The sequence below is a fragment of the Tachypleus tridentatus genome, chromosome 5 (assembly GCF_004210375.1).
Source record: "Tachypleus tridentatus isolate NWPU-2018 chromosome 5, ASM421037v1, whole genome shotgun sequence".
Taxonomy (NCBI): domain Eukaryota; kingdom Metazoa; phylum Arthropoda; class Merostomata; order Xiphosura; family Limulidae; genus Tachypleus; species Tachypleus tridentatus.
This window is the reverse complement of record NC_134829.1, coordinates 5,958,440-5,971,457: the sequence shown is the minus strand read 5'-3', so window position 1 is coordinate 5,971,457 and position 13,018 is coordinate 5,958,440. Positions and strand designations below refer to the sequence as shown.

At 33.9% G+C, this 13,018-nt stretch overlaps 1 protein-coding gene across 1 annotated transcript in view; it reads right to left on the bottom strand.

Annotated features, from left to right (window-relative positions):
* Positions 1–13,018, bottom strand: part of LOC143250418 (trithorax group protein osa-like) — a 30,729-nt gene that overhangs the window by 6,401 nt on the left and 11,310 nt on the right. The window contains 6 exon segments of the mRNA XM_076500885.1: positions 801–866; positions 1,147–1,303; positions 5,302–5,599; positions 6,287–6,815; positions 12,037–12,247; positions 12,739–12,927. Of these exon segments, the coding sequence (XP_076357000.1) occupies positions 801–866; positions 1,147–1,303; positions 5,302–5,599; positions 6,287–6,815; positions 12,037–12,247; positions 12,739–12,927 (1,450 nt within the window).

The following is a 13,018-nucleotide window of genomic DNA, read 5'->3' as shown; positions in this document are numbered from 1 at the left end:
TAACTTATTAAGTTTTACTGAAAACAAACATCTAAAATGTGTTTAGGATGTTTTAGGGGTTACACATATAAAATGTGAGATTTCTGAGATGAAGGAAAGTATTTTTAACCTTGAAACGAAAATCATTCTGCACACAAATTATTTCAAACAAATGCTTGATACAGTCATGAACAAACCTAAACAAATGCTTGATACAATCATGAACAAACCTAAACAAATGCTTGATACAGTCATGAACAAACCTAAACAAATGCTTGATACAGTCATGAACAAACCTCGTTTTTAGTTTATTAAACATACTTCACTAAAACTAAGATTTTTTGTATGTTAAAGACTTACAATGTTTACTGAAAGTCTGCCCAATTTTGTAAAGATATACATACCATATTATAAGTTAGTAGCATAAATCTATAGTGATTCTGAATGAATACAAAGAAGTCATGTGGTCAGTCAAATTGACCAAGTCCATGTCGAGAGAGTTAACAATGAGATTTCTTTGGAGTTTTTTAAATTTTTTTTAACAAGTCATTATTTTCAAAATCAAGTATATATGTCATATGATGGCTGTAACAGATTTGAACATAAGAAATCGTATTTAAAGGTTATGTAAGAAGTAAGCAGAAGTGTCCAATAAGATATATAAATAGTGAAGTTATCACACAAATACAATAAAGAAAACCAGTTATCTTTACTAAGATAACCGTAAAACTAATTTTATCCTAAATAAAAACACAGTACCTTATATCTTGTGAGAATTATTACATATAGTTCATTTTATTGTACTCTATTCTATTACTCACTTTGAGAGGTTGTTCCCAAGCTGGATGGAACCATGCTCTGTGGTCTTCTGTAATACTGGTTGCGATCTAAGTATTTCAAAACACAAAAAGCTTTACTTTCAAATTTCTACACTCTTCATTAAATTTTATTTGTTCTTTTAAACAGTGCCAAATGTACTTCAATTTTAACTCTTTATATTAACTCAGTTTTTATTACACAAGCTTGTTTGTTTGTAGCTACAATGGTATTTCTGTGCTGTGTCCCATGTGGATATCAAAATCCAATTTTTAGTGTTATAACTATTAAAACTTACATTGAAAGGTATTACCAGAGATGAACATTTCTGAGAAATGTTTTTTATCTCACCTCCTTGTGTTAGGTCATAGCTTCCCACTTGGTACTGATCTGCTGGGGGTCTCATGTATTCATTTGTTTGTTTTCCATACATGTCTTGCTGATGACCTATCTTGTTGGGTGATGACCCATCTTGTAGGTAAATGCTCTGCTGGTTTTGTTGGTAATTCTATGAAACCAAAAAATAATGGACCATTAACCTATTCTTGTCAACAATATACTATCATCTGTGCACTTATTTTTTAACATTCACTAAATACTAATATTTGTTACGTATGTAACTAGTAAAGACTACCAATGACAAACAAAAATAGATAAGTACAGACCACCAAAAATGAAAAGAAACAGATAAGTATAGACTACCAACGATGAACAAAAACAGATACATAGACTACCACTAATGAACAGAAAGAGATAAGTCGACTACCACTAATGAACAGAAACAGATAAGTATTGACTACCACTAATGAACAGAAACAGATAAGTATAGACTACCACTAATGAACAGAAAGAGATAAGTAACTTCCATTAATGAACAGAAACAGATAAGTATTGCCTACCACTAATGAACAGAAACAGATAAGTATAGACTACCACTAATGAACAGAAAGAGATAAGTAACTTCCATTAATGAACAGAAACAGATAAGTAGACTACCACTAATGAACAGAAACAGATAAGTAGACTACCATTAATGAACAGAAACAGATAAGTAGACTATCATTAATGAACAGAAACAGATAAGTAGACTATCATTAATGAACAGAAAGAGATACGTAGACTACCATTAATGAACAGAAACAGATAAGTAGACTACCATTAATGAACAGAAAGAGATACGTAGACTACCATTAATGAACAGAAACAGATAAGTAGACTACCATTAATGAACAGAAACAGATAAGTAGACTACCACTAATGAACAGAAACAGATAAGTAGACTACCATTAATGAACAGAAACAGATAAGTAGACTACCATTAATGAACAGAAACAGATAAGTAGACTACCATTAATGAACAGAAACAGATAAGTAGACTACCACTAATGAACAGAAACAGATAAGGCACCTGTAAGTAAGTAGAGTTTGTATAAGTGATAAGTTCAAAAAATGTTTTTATTTGTACAATTCTGTACCAGTAACTGAAATCAATACTACCAGTTGTCAGCATAGAAAAGATAAAAGCTTCCATTCTCAGAATGTTTATGTCAATTTAACTGAAACTGCATAGGCTGTCAATAGATCCTATTGTGGAGAAGACTTAATTTATATGATTTCAAACTTACTACATTCATTTACATGAAATAAGGAGTAAAATATACACAAAAAATCAGTTGAGTTACAAATGTGTGATGTTTGGAATTTCACAAAAAGCTACATGAGGGTTACTGTCCCCAATTTATAAATGTAAGACTAGAATAAAGACAGCTACTCATTACTACCCATGTCAACTCTTTTACCAATTAATAGTAGAATTGGCCATTACGCTATAAAGCCACCATGGCTGAAAGGGCAAGCCTGTTTGGTGGGAAGTGGAAACGAACCTGTGACTCCCTAATTAAGAGTCGAGTACCGTAACCACCTGGCTGTATGAAACTATTTAAACATACAATGTAGAACCTAGTTCTTTATAATACTCTATAACATGTTTAATGTACCAAGAAAAATTAGTTGATTTATTTAGACCTACAACAGAGAGATGACATTGTAAATATATACTGAATGTTATGAGTTCCGTACGGAGACACCTGCCTGTACGTTGCTTCTTGTTGTATATATGATTAAAGTTTAGTTTTCAATTATTATCATGGAATTGGTTTGTTTGTCATATTTTGGCAACAAGTCACTGTACCCCAAAAACCACATCATCTGAAACACAAAAAACACTTAATATTTGTGTTTAATAGTTTTAATAACAAAGAAAAATCACCACAATATTAAATAAAAGCAGTTGGTTACACAAAAAGTGGAAAGTTTATTGAAGAACAAAACTTAACTCCAAAAAAGAAACCTTGATGTAATGTACATAACACAAAAAACAGACCATAATCCAAACAGGTGCAGCTGTTCAGAGTAACGGTGGACATAAAACTGTGTACTAGGAGAACACTGCCCAACTCTTAACCTCATTACCAACAGAGGTTACAGAAGTCTCATATTTGACCACAAGATAATCTAGGAGAACACTGTCCAACTCTTAACCTCATTACCAACAGAGGTTACAGAAGTTTCATACTTGACCACAAGATAATCTAGGAGAACACTGTCCAACTCTTAACCTCATTACCAACAGAGGTTACAGAAGTTTCATTTTTGACCACAAGATAATCTAGGAGAACACTGTCCAACTCTTAACCTCATTACCAACAGAGGTTACAGAAGTTTCATTTTTGACCACAAGATAATCTAGGAGAACACTGTCTAACTCTTAACCTCATTACCAACAGAGGTTACAGAAGTTTCATATTTGACCACAAGATAATCTAGGAGAACACCGTCTAACTCTTAACCTCATTACCAACAGAGGTTACAGAAATTTCATTTTTGACCACAAGATAATCTAGGAGAACACTGTCCAACTCTTTACCTCATTACCAACAGAGGTTACAGAAGTTTCATTTTTGACCACAAGATAATCTAGGAGAATACTGTCCAACTCTTAACCTCATTACCAACAGAGGTTACAGAAGTTTCATTTTTGACCACAACATAATCTAGGAGAACACTGTCCAACTCTTAACCTCATTACCAACAGAGGTTACAGAAGTTTCATATTTGACCACAAGATAATCTAGGAGAACACTGTCCAACTCTTAACCTCATTACCAACAGAGGTTACAGAAGTTTCATATTTGACCACAAGATAATCTAGGAGAACAATGTCCAACTCTTAACCTCATTACCAACAGAGGTTACAGAAGTTTCATTTTTGACCACAAGATAATGTATGTGGATATTACAAATATCCATTCAAGTTCAGACTTTTATAAAATCAACATTGTATTTCTGTATTTCATGTTCTCACCATTGTGGATTTGTAATGGAAGCATTGAAGTTGAATGGAATGGATCTCAATTGTTAAAATGTATCAAACTTTAATTACCTAATGGTAGAAAAATGAAGAAAAAACAAAGTTCACGTTATATCTTCAAACCAACAATACATGGGTTATGGTGTATTTATATTGAAAAAGGAAGACAAGATGGCACAAAATTAAAAACACAACAAAGTTCACGTCATATCTTTAAACCAACAATACACGGGTTATGGTGTGTTTATATTGAAAAAGGAAGACAAGATGGCACAAAATTAAAAAAAAAACAACAAAGTTCACGTCATATCTTTAAACCAACAATACACGGGTTATGGTGTGTTTATATTGAAAAAGGAAGACAAGATGGCACAAAATTAAAAACACAACAAAGTTCATGTCATATCTTTAAACCAACAATACACGGGTTATGGTGTGTTTATATTGAAAAAGGAAGACAAGATGGCACAAAATTAAAAACACAACAAAGTTCACGTCATATCTTTAAACCAACAATACACGGGTTATGGTGTGTTTATATTGAAAAAGGAAGACAAGATGGCACAAAATTAAAAACACAACAAAGTTCACGTTATATCTTTAAACCAGCAATACATGGGTTATGGTGTGTTTATATTGATAAAGGAAGACAAGATGGCACAAAATTAAAAAAACAACAAAGTTCACATTATATCTTCAAACCAACAATACATGGGTTATGGTGTGTTTATATTGAAAAAGGAAGACAAGATGGCACAAAATTAAAAAAAAGAACAAAGTTCATGTTATATCTTTAAACCAACAATACATGGGTTATGGTGTGTTTATATTGAAAAAGGAAGAAAAGATGGCACAAAATTAAAAAAACAACAAAGTTCACGTTATATCTTTAAACCAACAATACACGAGTTATGGTGTGTTTATATTGAAAAAGGAAGACAAGATGTGTTCAAACAAGTACAAAGAATCCTTATTATGATCTTTAACTATTTCTCTCTCTCCTTTACTACTTGTTAAGTTAGTGTGAGTTCTTTTTTCTTTAGTTGATGAGAAACCTTTATCATCTGATTGTAAATATATGTAAAAAACATTTCGAATCCTAAATAACGCTGATGAAAAAATATTCATTTTATTACCTGGTAGTTACAGTGACTATCCAGTGATTGTTGACCTTGGACATACTGCCCTTGACCTGAAGCTTGTGGGGGTCCAGAATGAGGAAATGGTGTTTGGGCAGAAACTGGCCCCATGGGTGCTCGGCCCTGGTAGATGCTACCAGGTTGGACCCCCGTACTCTCACGACTATGAGATAACATTTGCTGGCTGTGATATCTTTGAGAAGGGTAAAGGTTAGGGTCAGACTGAGTAGGACCCATCATGCCTTCAGGTTGGGTAGCTGGTCGTGGCCCAGCAGGCATTTGTTGCTGTTCATATCTAGAAAAATATTAGATTTTACATTAAGTGTCATAACTTTTAAAAACTGTTGAAGTCACAGCAAAGTTTGTAACCTAAGTGACACCTGCAGTGTGTGGGCTTTACAGATCTATGATCAGTTAAATTCATTTCACAGAAAAGTAAAAAAAAAAGATAAATTTGAAGATAGAGATCAGCTATCCTGAATTTAAAAAAACAAAATTCCATTTAATTATTTAAACATATAAAGGCATTCTTTAGTTCTTGATTTTAAACATATAATGGCATTCTTTAGTTCTTGATTTTAAACATATAATGGCATTCTTTAGTTCTTGATTTTAAACATATAATGGCATTCTTTAGTTCTTGATTTTAAACATATAATGGCATTCTTTAGTTCTTGCCACCTTTCAGCTCTTAAAATTAAACCTTGTTTACAACTTCTACTACAACACATTAAACCGTCTCACGTAATCTTGTTACATAAAACTTAGAGGAAATTCAAATAAAAATTTAGAATAATTAGATAATATCTTTGAAAAAGAGTATCACCTGAAAGGAACTGATAAGTATATTACCAACAAAAACAATTTGTAAAGGTAAAGTATAACAAGCATTGATTTTTCTACAAGACACAAGAATGGAAAAGGAACACATCCACTGCAGGACCAAACCACATTACAGAATTTCACACAGTATCAGAACTACCTTTCTCTGTCATAAGGTACTTGGTAGGAATATTGAGAGACTTGAGAAGCAGCAACACGGTTAGGTGGGAAGGAGTTGGGAAGACTGAGGTTCTCCTGCATCATGTTCCTGTGTCTGTATGTCCCTTCAGAAGGAGGCATCATGGCAGACTGGCTTCCATACTGTTCATGGAACTGGTCAGTTGTTTGACCACTGCTGAAAGTGACAGAGCCTCCACCATATGGCTGTCCCATCGGATTCACTGGTGGTTGATCGTACCCATAAGAGTTAGGCATGGGCTGACGCTGATAGTGCATGCTACCAGAAGGAGGGCCTGCCATGCTGCCATCTTGAATATGGTTAGCAGGGGTGGACCCTCGGATACCCAGAATGTTGTCCTTGTGCGCATGAAATTCAGAGTTTGGCAAAACACCTGAAGCAGCATGCGAACTTTGCCCAGGGTGGGAGTAGGGTCCGGGATAATTACCCTGAACGTAGCCATCCATAGGCTGGTTATTGGAAATAGGATGAAGAAATGGTTCTTGGACATCTGTAATACAAAAGTAATTATCAAAATAATACAAAAACTTACTTGTTTTCATAATCTATCTGCAACACATAACAAAATTAAACACACTCACATTACTGTCAATAAAGACTGTTATATTACAACTGTTATACTTCTTTGAAAAATAAACATCAGAAAATATCTCACCTTTTCTCTTAAAACAAAAAAAAAATAGAAATGTTAATCTCACTGTACTTAGGAGTTTCCATAAGCATTGTGAAATACTAAATTCAATACTACAGACCCCACATATGTAAAGTAACCCTTACTATATAGTACTGTAAGTCCATATTCTAGAAGTAAAAAACCTACCTTCAGTGTTTTATCTACCTATCCAAAGTAAAAACCCACCTTTAGTGTTTCACTCACCTATCCACCTCTAGTAGGCTAGCTGTACTGATACAACATATCAAAACCTAATTTTTAGTTATTTCAGACCAAGTGCTAAGTCACTGGTAGAGGGTAAAGCAATCATGTGGTACTTAACAGGATATGGTATACTTATCTACCTAGATATAAAACCATATATTACAACGAAGCAACCTACTTGAAACTAAAACTCGACTAGTGAATGAGTACAGCTAATTAAGTAAACTTTTCTCACACTCTTTATTATAAAGAATAAAAGCATAGGGTTCCCTCCTAACAATATTTATGACCTCAGCCCCAGTAATACAAGGTTCAGCCAGCTTCGGAGACATGCTATTAATAAATTCATACTTTACACTAATAACTCAAAACTATCTTCATAATAAAAGCTTAAAATGTTTAAACAATAAACTTCTTAAACATTATGATAATCAAAGTCATATTAAACAAATAATGAAGTCTGTTTACAAACACAAGTTGCTAGCTTCAAGTAATTTCATGGATTTAAGGTTTCTTCACTGCTACCAAAAGAAATGTTAAACTACTTTAATAAAAATGTCTTGAAACCAATTGATAGCCACTAAATAACTACAACAGTGTAAACATCTGAGGTGAAGTGCTACAAAATACTGTTTAGTACCAATAATACAGCCATAACCCAAAGATACAAAATATTAAATAAATTAACCTGCATTATAGAATAAGTAGATAAAACCCTGATGTTACAAATTAATATAACAATGTAAGTGTAATAAAAACATTACACATTTTGTGACACATGTCTATGGAACTAATCTGACTTTTAATTATTTTGTTAAAACAAATGCAACTGGCAACATAAAGTAATAAATAAGGTTAATTTTTCTGCAAAACATCTGTAAACAAACTGAGATTGGAATAATTTCAACAAGGGTGTACAAAGCAGGGAAGAGAGATCCCCACTTTTCAATCCATCCCAGTAAATATTACTCTTGAGTGAAACTAAAAGTGTGTAAACCTTAGTCCAGAATCCAAGAACTTTGAGATGCCCTGGATATAATGAGTGTCTGTGGTATATAGACCTTTGCTTAACTCAATAAAATAAACTGTGGGGGCCCCACTTTTAATTTGCCCCCTACAGTTCTACAGAATGGTAATAATAAGACTGGTCATTAATTATTTCTGAAATAATTTTAGTAATCAGTGCGTCATATATCAGTTTCACGCCACTTCTGAACACTTACGTATCATGTGACTACTTTCCACCAGTAGTACCACACCATCTGTAATGGTACAGCTAGTTCCCTCTGCTATTCCTGCTCAATCCTCACTTTTGAGAATTAGCAGGTACTAGAAAAAAAATACAGTTATCAGCGGGGAGGAAGCATGTGAGAGGGTGTAAGTACCTTTTCTGAAATAACCTGAAGCTAGTTTTCCAGATTGCAAAGGTGGACAGTCAGTATATGTGTACAAAAAACATGAATGTGGTTAGAGATTAGAATGAATCACATTGGAATGACTACATTCTTCACCCATGAAAATAACATACAACTGGTGAAAAATGTAGTGTTTGCATGAACTATAAGACAATTAAAAAGTTGTGTGATGTATAATGAAATAAAAAAATGGAATAATAACTGTGGACCATGTTACTCATACCCAAAACTCCAACCGTAAGTACACAGAGTGCCATACATCAAACAGATGGAATTAGGTAAATGAAGTGAATACATGGCCATACTTGTACAAACTTCTAAAACTACTGTGGGAGAACCAGACATTCAGTCTTGGCATTACTTCAACTCAACTGTAGGAATAGGGCAAACTCATATCTCACTCAACCATAATGCAGAGTAGAGACATCCTGTATTCAGTTATGAGGAGGGCAAGCAGCAAGCAGATGTCACAAGTGGTCAAGATACGTAACAATCAAAACTTATATAGGGAAAGTGCTTACTGAAATAAAATTTAAAAGTTTAAAGAATGATAAGGCTCATGATAATATTTCCCTAAGGGTTTTAAAGGAGGTCAAGAACTGGATATGTGAGCCACTTGCCACAATTTTGTGTAAGTCCTTAAACAGTGGACAAGTACCAATCGATTGGAAAGTAGCTAATGTCAAACCTAACTTCAAGGTAATAAAAGTTGTCCCAATAATTATAGACTTATTAATCATACATCAGTTGTGGGAAAAGTTTTGGTAACTCTGATAAAAAAGATATTTTGCAAGGTCATTTAACAAAGTTTAGAATTTTATTGGGAGAGTCAACGTGGTTTCACTAAAGGAGAATTTTGCCTAACAAATATTTTGTGTAATTTGAAAATGTTATTGTTTATGTAGATGACGGTAAGGATGTAGATTTGGTGTATCTGGATTTTTAGAAATTATTTGAAAAGTTGGCACATAAAAGACAAATAAACTTATCTCTATAGTTGTGGGGAATAAGTTAAGTAACTGGAGAGAAGAACAGCTCAATGGAAAAAAGCAGAAAGTTTTTATGGATGGAGTTCAGTCAAACTGGGTTAATGTTACAAGTGAGGCACCTCAGTGTTAGGACTAGTGCTCTTTTTGATGATGGAGTTCAGTAAAACTGGGTTAATGTCACAAGTGGGGCACCTCAGTGTTAGGACTAGTGCTCTTTTTTGATGTACACCAATGACATAGATGGAGGAATGGCCAATAAATTACTATAAGTTGTTGATGATACTGAGGTCTTGAGTGTTGCTGGTTGTGAAAACTGCTGATTTACAAAAGTATTTAGATCATTTAGTGAGTTGGACAAATAAATGGTAGATGGTTTTAATTGATAAATGGAAGATAATAGATGTGTGTTATCATAATTTGAATTATGAGTATAATCTAGTGTCATAAAAGCAAAGGATCTCAGTGTAATTGGTGATCAGTCTCTGAAGTCACCCAAACAGTGTACTACTACTAGTGATAGCAAATACATGTTTAGGTTGTTCTTACAGAAATATTGAATACCAGTCTTAAAAGGTTAGAATTTCATTATACAAGTCACTGGTTAGGTCACATTTGGAGTACTGTGTTCAGTCTAGGGTTCTTTATCTTAGTACAGACATTGAATTGTTGAAAAGAGTTTACAGGAGGGTTAGGAAAATGACACCCAGGATAGAGGGGTTGTCATATGAGGACAGATTAAGATCCTTATATTATTGTCTATTGTTAGAGGGGATCTGATTGAAGTGTTTAAAATTATAAAAAAAAACTGATAATATCGATCCATCAACATATTTCATACTTAACAGTGAGAATTATAAAACTAGAGGACACAAATACAGATTTGGGGAACATAGATGCCAACTTCAGTTAAGACAATTTTATTTTATAAATAGGATGGTTGGCCTTTGAAATGGGTTGCCTCAAGATGTTGTGAAGACAGTAAACTTGAATGATCTTAAAAGAAAACTTGATAGACATGTGGATGTTTGTTTTGTTTGTGTTTTTGAATTTCGCACAAAACTACACAAGGGATATCTGGGCTGACTGTCCTTAATTTAGCAGTGTAAGACTAGAGAGAAGGCAGCTAGTCATCACTACCCACTGCCAATTCTTGGACCACTCTTTTAAAAAACCCATCAATAGTGGGATTGAACGTCACATTGTAACGTCCCCATGACTGAAAATGCAAGCATGTTTGGTGCGACAGGGATTTGAACCCTTGACCCTCAGATTATGAGTCGAATGCCTTAACCCACCTGGCCAATATGTGCATGATAATGGCTAGCTTTAAATTGTTTTTTTTAAATTTGGTTTTTTTGCTTAGAGGATGAGACAGCCAAGATGGACAAAGATGTCCCTTGTTGTCCTTAAACATTATTTTATATTATTAATAATAAACTAAAAAAAATTAAAATTAATGTAAGGATTACATTTATTGAAATTAATGAAATAATAACCAACACCTAATTAAACTAAAGTAACTTTGATAATAAAACACCAAAACATCTAACTTAAAAATCCAAGCACTAATTACACAAAATACACAAATCTTCTTCTGTGTGTAAAGATGGGTAAAGTACATTAGAACTAGGCCTTTCATAGGTATATCAACCTAGAGTGAAGAGTACATGTTGAAAACATACCATAAATAACCCTGAGAAAACCAGAAGCTAGAGAAAAACAGGAGAAGAACTAGTTGAAGGCTGGTAAATGGGAAAAGATGCTTGGAAAAAGGAGACAAGTGGCAAGTCAGAGTGTCTTCTTTATCAGTAAGTGTCACATTGAAAATAGAAAGACAACTCCAGTTGAATGCAAGCCTCTAACTCCCTGCAAACCAAGGAACGTATGTCCTTGGTACATAATGTAGTCCCGTGTCCCAAAACTTGTGCATTGTTGCCTGTTGCTATAATATCATTGTCAGCCACAGAAAACCTCAAATTCATTCCTAAGCATTAGAATTAAGTAACAAGAAAATTTGATTTCAAATTTATAGAAACAAATGAAACCAAACACAAAAATTAGATATTGTTACAGAAACTTTCTTGGAAATGGCTATAAAAACTGTAATCACACAGAGATTAAACATGTGTCTAAGCTAAGCCATGCAAAGTGAGTATTAAGTAGGAATACCAGAGGGAGCTAGTTGTGCCATTATGGGTGATGCAATACCATTAATGGAAAGTAGTCAGTCACATGATAAGTACATGAAACTGGTGGAATATTGAGACTGATGCACTGATTAGTAAAATTATTTTAGAAATGGTTAGAGGGCAATCAACAATTGATATAGCTTTCTGTAAGAGGGGCATGACTGTTTTGGAATTGGTACTTTTGTCTATGTGAAAACACATGGTTTCTCAGTAATCAATATATATGAATACCCTAACATACTTGAGGCAGGTGGAGGATTCTTGCTTTTCTTCCTTGAAGCCATCAAGACTTGTTGAATGATTGGCTGTGGATCGACACCACCCCTATCAAACTTGCATTCAAACGGCAACAAATGCTTGATATATTGTTTACGTAGAGTGTAAGCTGCACTTGATGAAGCTCCAATTCCAACAGATCCTGCAATAACTTTCCAGTGCTTTGATTTTGTCACCTAAAATTACATACAACAAAATATACATCATGTAAGAGGCAGTCTAAATAAAGTGCAACTTCCCACATAAACTAAACAAGACACAGCTGACCAGTGTAAAACACTAGCTAAAATATTTAAAGTGTTCCAAGTTTATTCAATTATGAACTTAATTCAAGGTAACAAGTGGTATTCCAAGACAACTACTTTTCAACTCTACTCAGCATAATAAACAAGTTGAGTTGCAAGGTGACCACTTTATCAACTTGATTTGAGGTAGGAAGTAGTGTATCAAAGATATTACTTTATCAACGTTTCTAAATTATCATAACTACAGCAGCGATTGTTATAATTATGTAATGTGATTTGAAGCAAATATCAGTCTTAAGAAAAGTGTATATGTTTGCAATGTGTTTAAATTGAAACTGGGTGTAATATCTTAGAGTATTAATTATTTCCTCAAAGCAGCAACATCCATTCGACATAAACAATTGTTCTTTGTGGACACTTACGTCTACAAAACCTCCGTTCTCTTTCACGCACAGATATAGTCGATAAAGGTCCAGAGGTTGCTTGCTGATTGTGGGACACTGGTTCAGGGGAGTACCACGCTCCTCGCCAAACATGATCAACTTGTCAAGAAAAGCGTGGCGTTCGGGGTCGTCAGACAGATCATAAAGTTTCAATAACCCATCAGGTCTCTGGAAGAAACAAAAATTCACATTAAATGAGAAAGGAAACCACCTAGAAATGAAGCATATTTACAGCAGGGTAACAATGGGACACAAAAAC